This window comes from Microcebus murinus, chromosome 18, assembly GCF_040939455.1.
Source record: "Microcebus murinus isolate Inina chromosome 18, M.murinus_Inina_mat1.0, whole genome shotgun sequence".
Taxonomy (NCBI): Eukaryota; Metazoa; Chordata; class Mammalia; order Primates; family Cheirogaleidae; genus Microcebus; species Microcebus murinus.
In genome coordinates this window covers 47,809,472-47,821,589 of record NC_134121.1, presented here as the reverse complement: position 1 = coordinate 47,821,589, position 12,118 = coordinate 47,809,472, and the positions used below count along the sequence as shown (strand labels likewise).

Here is a 12,118-nt window from a genome sequence, read left to right as displayed (position 1 = left end):
GACCCTGTCTCTAAATAAATAAACAAATGAAATTACAAGAATCTGTAATCTGTGGATCCTTAAATATATACTACCTACAAATGGTAGATACCTGACATTTTTTGCATTTTTCAGAACCTATGAAACTGTATAACACAAAAAGTGGACCCTAATGTAAACTTTGGACTTTAGTCAATAATAATATATCAGGCCAGGCACAGTGGCTCATGCCTGTAATCCCAGCTTTGGGAAGCCCAGGCAGGAGGATCACTTGAGGCCAGAAGTTCAAGACCAGCCTAGGCAACATAATGAGACCCCAAATCTACCAAAATAGTAAAAATATAAAAAATTTTAAAAGTAAAATAAAATTAGGCTGGGTGCAGTGGCTCACACGTGTAATCCTAGCACTCTGGGAGGCTGAGGCAGGAGGACGGCTTGAGGTCAGGAGTTTAAGACCAGTCTGAGCAAAAGCGAGACACTCCCCCCCACCCACCCCCGTCCCATTTCTACCAAAAATAGAAAATATTAGCTAGGTATGGTGGCGCTCCCCTGTAGGCCCAGCTACTCAGGAGGCTGAAGCAGGAGGATTGCTTGAGCTCAGGAGTTTGAGGTTTTGAGGTAGCAGTGACATGTGATGATGCCACTACACTCTACCCGGGTGACACAGTGAGACTCTGACTCAAAAAATAAAATAAAATAAATAAGCCAGCCATGGTGGCGCATGCCTGTAGTCCCAGCCACTCAGGAGGGCTGAGGCAGGAAGATCACTTGAGCCCAGGATTTTGAGGTTGCAATGAGCTGTAATCACACCACTGTCCTCCAGCATGGGTGACAATATGGTACACTGTCTCTAAAAAAGTAAAACTAATAGTGATCTATCAGTATTAGTTCATCAGCTGTAACAAATCTACCACACTAATAATAATGCAAAATGTTAATAATAAGGGAAACTAGGTAACGAATATATGGGAATTTTTCTGTGCTCAATTTTCTGTAAACCTAAAAGTGCTCTAAAAATAAAATCTATTAGGCTAGGCTCACACCTGTAATCCTAGCACCTTGGAAACACAGGTGGCAGGATCGCTTGAGGCCAGGAGTTTGAGACCAGCCTGGGCAACAAAGTGAGACCTCATCTTTCAAAATCTAAAAAAATTAGCTGGGCATGGTGGCACATGCCTGTAGTTCCGGCTACTCAGGAGGCGAAGGCAGGAGGATTATGTGAGAGCCCAGGAGTTTGAGGCTGCATGAGCTACAATCATACCACTGCACTCCTGCCTGGGCAACAGAGTGAGAACTGTCTCAAAAATAAATAGTCTACTAAATAAAAATATATACAAACAATTAAATACAGAACAGCAACAGCATGTAAGAGAGAAATGAGTAGAATTAACGATCTTCAAGGCCCTTGTTGTTTCTTTTTTTTTTTAATGTTCCAGAGAGAGAGGAAAAGGTCAGTCTCCAAGAGCGGAGACCAAGAGGAGGGCAAAACTATCGATTAGCCTTTGGTAAGTTAAGGATGTGTCATAACTTCTGTGGTAACAAATAAAAGAATAGAAACAGTGCAAAACTTTCTAATTAAAAAAGGAAATGGTAAGGCTTTAAAGCAAGAGAGTACTACAATATTGGTATTTTTAGAAATATAACTGGTAGCAGTCTAGAGAACGATGAATGGGATAGGAGAGAAAGATTGACTATTACAGTTATGAATGAGGAAAGTCTGGATTAAGGTGGTAGCAATGAAGGCAGAGAAACACTTAAGAAATTTCAGAGAAGAGACATTAAGCTGATAGTTGACTACATGTGAAATGAGGAGAGAAATAAATCCTAAAGTAAATCAAAGGGAGAGGACAACATGAAGGTAAGCCTAATAATAAATTAATCAGCAGTTCCTTAAAATGTGTCAGTACAGACTACTTTTTAGCATTTATGTTTATTGAGCATTGTCTAGCTTGTCTTAAATATAAAACACTTAAACATAAAAAAAAAAAAAAGTAAATGAGCCAGGCTCAGTGGCTCAAGCATGTAATCCTAGCACTGTGGGAGGCAAAGGCAGGTAGATCACTTGAGGCCAGAAGTTTGAGACCAGCCTAGGCAACATGGCAAGACCACCGTCTCTACAAAAAATAGAAAAATTAGCCAGGTCTAGTGCTGCACATCTTAATCCCAGCTATTCAGGAGGTTGAAACAGGAGCATCACTTGAGTCCAGGATTTTGAGGTTGTAGTGAGCTATGATGATGCCACTGCACTCTTAACCCAGGCAACAGAGCAAGACCTTGTCGCATATAAAATAAATAAATAAATAAATGGTATTGGTGCATGAAACAGCTAACACTAGATACCCATAACTGAAACCTTCTAATTGCTACAATTAACTACATGACAGGACAGAAAGGTATCAGTCGGCTAAACACCTTTTCAGAAATCAAATTTGGTTTAAGGTGATCATGTATCAAACTTACAACTTTATAAAATGTAGAAAAAGAGATCATTTTCCTTTAAGAAGACATTCAATGTCACTATGTGGGACTACTTGAAAGTATATGATCTTACTTCAGGCTCTATAAGGTGATGATTCTTATTGTGACAAAACAGTCCTACTTTTCATGACTTCTCATTCTGCTTTTCTTTTCAATGCCATCCACACACTGCATAATTCTTTTTAATCAATATAACTAAAAATCAATGACATTAATCAGAAAAGCAGGTTAGAGTGAAGAATCCAAAAATAAGACATACTATTTTCTTTGAACTTAAAACATATAAATGTACATTCTTTTGCTAGTCTTTTTTTTTTTTTTTTTTTTTTGAGACAGAGTTTCCCTCTGTTGCCCTGGCTAGAGTGCCATGGTGTCAGCCTAGCTCACAGCAACCTCAAACTCCTGGGCTCAAGCAATACTGCTGCCTCAGCCTCCCAAGTAGCTGGAACTACAGGCATGCGCCACCATACCCGGCTAATTTGTTTTTTCTATATATATTAGTTGGCCAATTAATTTCTTTCTATTTATAGCAGTGATGGGGTCTCGCTCTTGCTCAGGCTGGTTTCGAACTCCTGACCTCAAGCAACCTACCCGCCTCGGCCTCCCAGAGTGCTAGGATTACAGGCATGAGCCACCGCGTCCGGCCTTGCCAGTCTTTTGAGGTAGGCCCTTTGAATTACAGATCCACTGATTGCAATCTCATAAAAGCCACACCCATCATACATCATCTATAATTTCCAGTTTCGATTTCTTTAAAAAGTAAGAACTTAAAGATACTTGCCAAGGATTTAAATGAAGGAATTCTTCCAGATTAAAAATATATATATATATGTAAGTTTTCACAGATATCTCCTTCTTCTTACTGACTCGCCTTATACTTAGTCTTTCTAGAGCAGTTAACTTAGTTTTCAAGGAAACAATTCTTTCATTTTGCAATCATATTTCCTTGGTTTATGCAATTAAATTATGTAATTACAATACAAGCCCAAGTTATAAAATGATCCTTGGCAAATCTATAATTCAACTGGTGGGAGCAATGCAGTGAGCATCAGTCAGTTCAGCTAACAAGAAAAGAATGAAGAGTGCCCATTAATCCAGTGAGTTAAGTAAGTACAAATTTATTAACTAATATCCGTGTTATAAAATACACAAATTCACTTCTTATTGCTCCTATTATCCTTGGAACAGTACCTGGCACATCATAAGTACTATAAGCTACCATATTAGCACTGATACTCAACTAGGTAGCGGTAAAAATGCATGCAAGAGTGAAATTCCACCTAATTTACACAGTCTTCAGAATCACAGAGACTACCTGTACTTAAATTGTCAAAAGGGAGCAGAGTAGGGAATATAAACTGCTATAGGTCCTAAGTGAAAACATATGAATATAAGATATAGTCAGTTTCGCATTACTGGAAGTGGATTATTCAGTGCTTAAAGAAAGAGATCTTAAAAAGAAATAGAATAACTCATATATCAGGCCAACAAGAAATAAAGTAGGTTCACAACCCAATTTAATCTTACCACCTCAAAACTGCTAAGAGGTAGTTCCAGGTCCTCCTAAAAAGTGGTAGCTAGTCCAGGAGTTCAAGGTTACAATTAGTTACGACTGTGTAAATACACTTCAGCCTGGGCAACAAAGCAAGACCTTGTCTCTTAAAAAAAAAGTGGCAGCAGCTAGACTAGAATGAAAGCCCACTATGGGCTTCTTGGTGCACATTAGGCTACTTTTCCTGATCATAAACTTACCAATGACAGAAAATAACAATCTTCTAAACAAAAGTAACATAGTGCATCCCAAAGCCCGAAACAAATGACTTTGGTTTACCTGTTATTATGAAGTAAATATGCTAACAGAAAGAGAAACTGAATGCATATAAATATACTTTGTGAGAAAATTAAAATTTATACTATGCAGCAAATTAGAAATTAAAAATAAAAAACCCAAATATAAGGAATGAGCAACTTAAATGTAAGTAATAAATGTGGAGATTTGGCCATTTTATTTTGGCCTAAGTTCTATGATATGTATCTAATTTGCAGGAGTAAAAAACTTGAAGTAATATGATAGAAGATCTCCAATAACCAGGAAGTTCAAAGCCTGCAGCTACTTATAACACTCTTGTCCACTAGGAAAGAGACCACAGTGGCACTCACTGACTTTCTTCCTTCTATGGACATCAAAAAGTGCTGAAAATGTTATGAACAGTTAGGAAAAACTCAAGAGACAATCCATGAGGCTGCATCAGTCCCACTAGATGGCACCATCATGGGGAAGTCACTCTGCTCTCCCATTTGGAGCTGCAAGGGCTAAAACCTCTCTTGATCTTTGAAAAATGGAAAGCTGTCATCAACACAGTGATATCCTCATTGGGAAATGATGATGCATGAGAATACAGAGCCAGGAGAAGGAGTCTTTCCAAAAGCACCCTTTTCTCCCAGTACCACTGCTCCCTACCCACCCCCCTTTCAAATTGATGGTCTGAGAAATACAATGTCTTGCTAGTAAAAGAAGTCCTACAAAATAGAGATTTTCTTTTTTCCAGCTCTGTAAACTACAGAATAATTTACTCATTTCTTTTTTTCAAGTTTCTTTGCTATAGAAAAAAAATATTCTCCTGCTAGTCCTCAAATAACATTTTATTGTCATCAATATAGTTACCATGACTGGAAACATCAAAAATAACATACAATTAAGGGTATAGATAAACTTTTGTATGGAAAACTTCTTTCTATGTTAAAGGTAGAACTTCCTATTAAACAGGTTACTGTATTGAAGTTTTCTGATACCTCAATTACATAACTTTAAGTTGGGTCTAGGCAGCAAAATTCAGAATGCCACTCATTCCCATCACTTATTCCCTACTTCATCAAAAGAATATCTGAATATAGCCATCATAAACCCAAAAACAGAATGAAAGAAAAACATTCTAACAACAAAGACTACTGAGTTTAAACTATATACAATTTGAATACAAACTTACAGACTTATTCAGTGGGGGATCATGTGAACAGATAGATCTAGATATTAGGCTTATGCTAAATCCCCAAGTTAAAAAACATACCAGTGGTCATAATTAAGTAACCAATTGAACCAGGGATCAAGTTAATACTCAAATATACTGCTCACTTCTATTTGAAGCTGCTTCATCTAGATCAGAGAATTTACATGTTGTACGTGTAACTTCAATATGTAACAACAGCCAGAGAAGTACAGCCACTCAAAAGTGCCACAAAAGTCAGTTATTTAATTGAAGTGACCTAAGAAATTAGAACGAATGTGTAACAAATCCTGTGTTTCCACAGTACCTTATCACAGCTCTAATACACTCTAATCACAGCGTCATCTGTGTGTGTGTTTCTCTCTGTCTCTCCCCCTGCCCCACACTGCAGGTTTGGAGGCACTGTGCTGAGATACCATCCCCAACACCTTGCACAATGCCCGGAACACAGAAGGCACTCAGTATCTGTTGAATGAAAAAACTATTAAGCTATCTGAGCTCACCAAAATTGTGAGACCCATCAAAGAAGCCAGTTTTTCCAACTAACCCTTAACACCTCCTCAAAGAAGCTACTACTAACCAAGGTGTAAGAGTAATACTTAGATTACCATGAAACAGCATTTCTTGAAAAGCACAGAAAGAATGGACCACATTGGTTAAAGATCAAAAATTTACAAGTTACCTCATTGTAAGATGTTGAGTAGCACACACACAGAAAATGACACATTCACACCTCTCAAGCCCAAGTAATGTGACAATCTTGGATTGACGAAGGTTTTAAATAAAACATCATAAATACACTTTACAGACTATATTAAAATCTTAAATGTAGGCTGGGCGCGGTGGCTCATGCCTGTAATCTTAGCACTCTGGGAGGTCGAGACAGGAGGATCACTCAAGGCCAGGAGTTAGAAGCCAGCCTGAGCAAGAGTGAGACCCCATCTCTACTAAAAGTAGAAAGAAATTAATTGGCCAACTAAAAACACATAGAAAAAAATTAGCCGGGCATGGTGGCGCATGCTTGTAGTCCCAGCTACTTGAGAGGCCCAGGCAGGAGGATCACTTGACCCCAGGAGTTTGAGGTTGCTGTGAGCTAGGCTGACGCCATGGCACTCTAGCCCAGGTAACAGAGTGAGACTCTGTCTCATAAATAAATAAATAAATAAATAAATTCGTAAATGTTTTACATATTGTACCAAAATCACCAAAATCATCCTAGGAGTGCAAAAGGCTGGACTAGCGGGTACATAAGGCTGCATAGGAAGTCATAACATTACTTAGCTTCATATCTGTCCATTAATGGGGGCTTGATCTTATTTTATGCCCCTACAACAAAAATAAAAACAGTAAACAAGAAGGAAAAGTAGGTGGCATGAAAAGCAGTCTGGGGGTGCATCCAGGAACGATCTGCTGAGCTGCAGATTTGGAGAACTGACAAGACTTTGCAGAGGCAGATTTTTCATACTCTACCATGTAACTAACCAAAAAGTCCAGTGTAATGAAGCCATGCAATGGCTTATAATTAACCATTTCTTTCTGAGTGACTGAGAAGTTTTAACAAAATATGGCATAGAATCTATATACATATCCTGTGAGTATTCTTGCAACAGGACCCATGAGAAACCTCTCCTATATTACAAAGGAGAAAGAAACAAACTCCCTTACAGAACACCTTCAAATGTACTATTAAATGATTACCAGAATGACTGACAGGACTTAAAAGTTCACTAGAACTATGAGCCAAATCTTCTCCCCTATAATCTATCAGAATGGTCCACCCAAATTGCTCTTCATCATTTAAAAAATGTGTTTAAATTCAACTATGAATATGAATAGTGTTCACTGTCATCGTTTTACTCACCTTACTAACACCAACTCCAGTAAACCTGGCCTCTAATAATTCCTGCCGTCGTGGGTCCAGGCTATGCAATTCTTCCATCATTTCTACTGAAAAAGAAAAAGTAAGCTGTGAAACCATAAAACGAAAATGTGAGGAACCAACTTTATTTATGACAAAACTCACAATAATGATTTCACTGAATGGTCTCATACAGGTAAACTTCAAGTAAATATAGCATATAAGTGGTAAACTACAATGTGCTGCACTAGATAGTAACACATTTAAAGTCACAAAGCAGCTCAGAAGTCCTCTTCAATAAGGGCCATTTATTCTTCCCTAGTTCTGATTTAACAGCAAAATAAACCAACAACAACAACAAAACACACACACAAAACCTCAAACCCTTCATATAACCTCTGTAAAAGTTGCACAGGAGGAAAAACAAAACAATGGCTAGCTTGCAAAAAGAAAAATTTCTTCTTCTATCAACCTTTTAATTTAGCTAAATACTTTCAGATATTTCTTTCCCAAATACACTGGAACTAGTTCTTAAACTAAAAATATGAATCATTAATAATTTCAAAAGAATATAGCATGAATCAGAAGCTACAAATAACTTCAAATAACATTATATAGCTCCTTTCTCTAAAGAGCTCACAGTAGCTCATGAAAAAAGGAATTAATTATTTTAAATTTAATAGAGAACCCATGGTAAAACTCATCAACCTGCATTCACTCAGGAAATTAATATAGCTCCACAACAATCCCTTTACAAAATATTTTTCTGACCACTCCCTGGAGCAGTAGGTTTCTCTGGACATCTGCTTTTAGCAGTCCTTCCAAGCAGGGAGGGGCAGAAGGACACCATTTTTAAACTCCTTCCACAACCAATTAATGTACAGGCTACTTTCAGCAAATATGTCCATCCTTTGCAAGAGATCAACTCTTGCACCACCCACTGAAAGCCTCTCTTTTAATATTATAAGTGGGAAAGGAGCATGTATCATTACATAGAACCCCTTCAAACATATTAAGTAGCTATTGGAATGATTGGCGTGATTTTGAAGTTCAGTGAAAACGTTAATCAAACATTCTCCTCTGCAATCTAACAACTCCACAATCTCCAGTAACAACCCCCTACAAGTCCTCCAGTTTCATTTCCCTCCCTGGATCGAGAGCCTGGGGCAAAGGGGAATGAAAGGGTGACAAATTAAAGTTTCACCTACACTTACAATTGCAGGTTAGAAAGGGAATGAGCAAATTTTCAGAAGGGTTGAAAGGTATATCTTTTAAAAAAGAAAAAGAAAAAGGGAGACAGAGAGTGAGTGGCCTTCCTCTCGTCTCGCCCTGCCCTAATCGAGGTCGGAATGGCAGAGGTTGCAGTCTCTCCCAAACCCCAAGGTCTCTCACAACATTTCCCAAACCTCCATCCCCAGGCCCGGCACAGAAAATGACGCCCCAGCGGTTATTCCATTTAATGTCAACTCATGTTAAGGAAATATCCACCCTGTCTCATTCCAGCGGGGCCTTGAACTGGGATCCTCCCTGTAGCCCACAGCCGGGAAGCAGGACCGATGGGGCCTGGCCCCGCGCCCCTCACCGACTCCAAACTTTCCCCAACTCCAGGCCCACCTGTCACGGAGGAAGGGAGGGCCAGCTCTCGGGAGCGCCCGGGAGGCTGCCGGGGCCTCCAGCTGCCGGGGCGCCCCCCTCTCTCCGCCGGTCGCCGGCCCCACTCCCAGGCCAGGGCCGCCTGGGCCTCCCCCATCTTCGGCCCGGCCCCTCGGCGACCCGCAGCCCTCAGGAAGCCCCTCCCGCCTCAGCGCCAAGAAGCTGCGGTCCGGCGCCGGCCTCAGGGTGGGCCTGGGTCGCAGGCTCCTCAGGCCGAAGGGGTCCCCAGGACGGTTAATGCCGCAGGCCCGGCGCCCTCCCCCGCCTGGGGCTCAGCCTCTCACCTGCCGCCGCCGCCGCCGCTCCACGCTCCTCCAGGGAGGGGCCCCGACCCGACCCGGCTGCGGGCCGCTCCGCTCTCCCCTTGGGCAGGCCCGGGGCGGAGCCGGGGCCTCTCCTGAGCGCCGCAACCCCCCGCCCGGGCAGCCGCCGCCGGCGCCGGGCTCCACGAGAGGGCGGGCGGGGGAGGGGGGCCGCGGAGGCCGCAGATCCCCGGGCTCGCGTACAGAGCCAGGCGCCCGACGCGGGCCCGGGCCCGGGCGGCCGCGGGGGGCGCGGGACCGGCCTCCTGGCGCCGGACAAAGGCCAAGGGAGGCACAGAAGGGCCCAGGCCGGGCCGGGAGGTGGGGGCCCGCTCGGCTGGGGGCCACTCGAGTGCGGCGCGGAGGGCGGGGGGGGGGGTCGGAACCGCTGGTGCCCAAGACCCGCCTCCGGCCCCTTAATCCGGATCGGTTCGGTCCGGATTAGTAGTGATCGGTGTAAACACACTAGTGAAACCGCGTGTTTCCTCGCGAGATTTGCACGGCTGGGAGGTGGGGGGTGTCCTGGGGGGGTGGGGGAAGCGCCGACAGAGGGGGAGGAGGGGGAGGGGACGAGGAAGGTGGGGGGCTCCCCACTGCCCCGGCGCCCCGCCTCCTCCAATCAGCGGCCGTGCTGGCGGGCAGGGGTTAACCAGGGGACCCCGCGCCGGCAGAGGAGGCCGCGCCTCGCCGGGCGGCTGAGGGCGGGCGACGCGCGGCGCTGGCTGGCTGGCCGCGACGCGAGGGGAGGTCGGGCGGCCTGGGGGCGCCCCGCGGCTGCCCCGGCCCGAGTCCCGGAGCCCCCGCCGCCGCCTTTGTGTAACCGGCCCCCGCCCCGTGGGACCGGCCCGGCCAGGGCAGCCGGGCTGGCGCCCCGGGCTGCGGACCCGCGCTGGAGGGGCCCGGCTACCTGAGCCCGGCCTTTCCCGGATCCGCCTCGCCGAACCCCCGCGCCTGCCTAATCCCTCGTCTCCGCGAGTTTGGGTGAGAAGTAGGGTTGCTCTGCCCAGGGATGGATTGTAGAGGAAGAAACCCGTGAGCCGGCGGACCCCGCCCGGACCTCCCGGAGACGCCCAGTTAGTGAGTTCGCTGTGCCCACCCGTGTTCTCGGGTTCCCACGGCCGCCACTCTCCAAAGCCGCCCTCCCGCTCCCAAACCTCCACTTGGTGCCCCGGAGAGCAAGCTGCACTTTCCCTCTACATACCTGGTTGGCAGGGCGTCTCCTGGGACAGACTGTGCCCTGGGATCAAAGCTGAGCCCCCACCCCCACCAGGATGCTGCCCTCCGGAAGGAGGGGCGCTGCCCCCAAGGGACTGTCCCCGGGCACCCAGAGGGAGGTTCCATTTCTACATCAGATTAAAAACATGGCCCTCCTGGGTACTTACGGGGGTCTGAGGGTAGGTGCTCAAATGAAAAAAACAGGCCTGCCCCTCACAGAGTGTCTACCGAGGAGTGAGAAATATGAAAGGGTGAGCTCTTGTGGGCAAGGAGGGCTTCCTGTGTAGGACAGGGCTCCCACTCTGATCTCCCAGCGCCAGGGAGAACAATCACATTCTTCACTGACTCCCTCCAGCCAGGACACTGACTTCAATGCAACTACCCAACTTATTATTTTCCTCTGATGCTTCCTTTATCAGATGTCTGAAGATGACTTAAGGACTACAGTGGAATCACAAGGGGGAAAATTCACACCTTAAATACCAGCGTTGAATTTTTCCAGGGGTAGGCAAATGCTCCAAGTGGAGTTTCTGCCCTTATTTCTTTCTTATTACTTATTAATTCTTCCCTATGTTAACAGAACATTGACCTGCCCAAAGGACAAATGATGGCAGTTTACTTTTTGTTAGTTCTCCAACCTTCCAACCCCATGGGGCAAATTCAAGCACTGTGGAAAAACTCCATTGAACCAAGAATCATCTTCCTCTGGGTGGCAGACTGGTTGGGAAGTTGGACCCACATATTTCCAAAGAGAACAGTGTTCTGAAGGACAAGGCGAGAGGGTAGGAAAAGGGGAAAGGTGGAGGACTACAATGGAATCCAGCCTCCAATGCATGATAGGGACAGAGCAGGAGAAGCAAAGAGCTGATGGTGTGCCTTCAAAAGAAAAGCAAATGAAGCAAGTTCTTTCATTGTAGCCAATGATCAAGAAGGTAACTCCTTAAAATGACATTGGAATGTCTTCAATTGAGAGAGAAGAGTTTAAGAGAAAAGCACTGGACATAGAGTCAGAGCTGATGTCCAGCCCAGCTCTTCCACAGACAAGCTGCGTGGGACTGTTACCTAATTAACCTTTTCAAGCTTTGCCAACCTCATCTGTGAAGAAGGGGTCTGGACTAGAGGATTTCCAGAGTACTTTGCAGGTCTAAAAGATTATAAGTCTGTTTTTAAAAGTAATTAGTTAAAATAATCATTGGAACACAGGGAGAGATGAGATTTTTAGTTTCACATTTCCTACTTCATTTTTCTCTACATGTCAAAGAACCTATACCGTAGCACAGCCCTCTAGAAGCAATGCCCATCCAATAGGAATTGCTCATAGGAAATAATGGGTTTGCTGACATCAGAGATTGGGTACTTTTAGTTATAATAATCATATAAGTGGAAATATCAACAGTAAGGCAAGAGAATATAGATGATAGGGCTTGCCCTTGCCCAGAGAAAGAAGGATATAGTCAAAAGAAATTCTGTTGTCAGATGTCCTCTTAATAATAAGATATAACCTTGGGTTGATAAATCAACTTGTTTAAAGCATGTTTGATCACTTAGCATCTTTGTGAGACTCATCATGGAATGGCAAATGGTGACATGCCCCATGCAAAGGCCCTGTTCCATCAACCATGGAGAAC

The 12,118-nt window shown here is 44.2% G+C and overlaps 1 protein-coding gene across 5 annotated transcripts in view; it reads right to left on the bottom strand.

Annotated features, from left to right (window-relative positions):
- Positions 1-10,670, bottom strand: part of TLK2 (tousled like kinase 2) — a 116,910-nt gene extending 106,240 nt beyond the window's left edge. The window contains exons 1-2 of one of the 5 annotated variants that reach the window (XM_012747380.3): positions 10,477-10,670; positions 7,324-7,409 (exon numbers count right to left, since the gene is read on the bottom strand). In XM_012747380.3, coding sequence (XP_012602834.1) covers positions 7,324-7,404 — 81 coding nt within the window. In that variant the 5' untranslated portion in view covers positions 7,405-7,409; positions 10,477-10,670. Of the gene's footprint in view, positions 1-7,323; positions 7,410-8,934; positions 9,086-9,257; positions 9,706-10,476 lie in introns of those variants that run through there. The other 4 variants (XM_020281142.2, XM_012747384.3, XM_075994661.1 and 1 more) reach the window with 4 other exon arrangements.
- Positions 10,671-12,118: the final 1,448 nt, after the last annotated feature.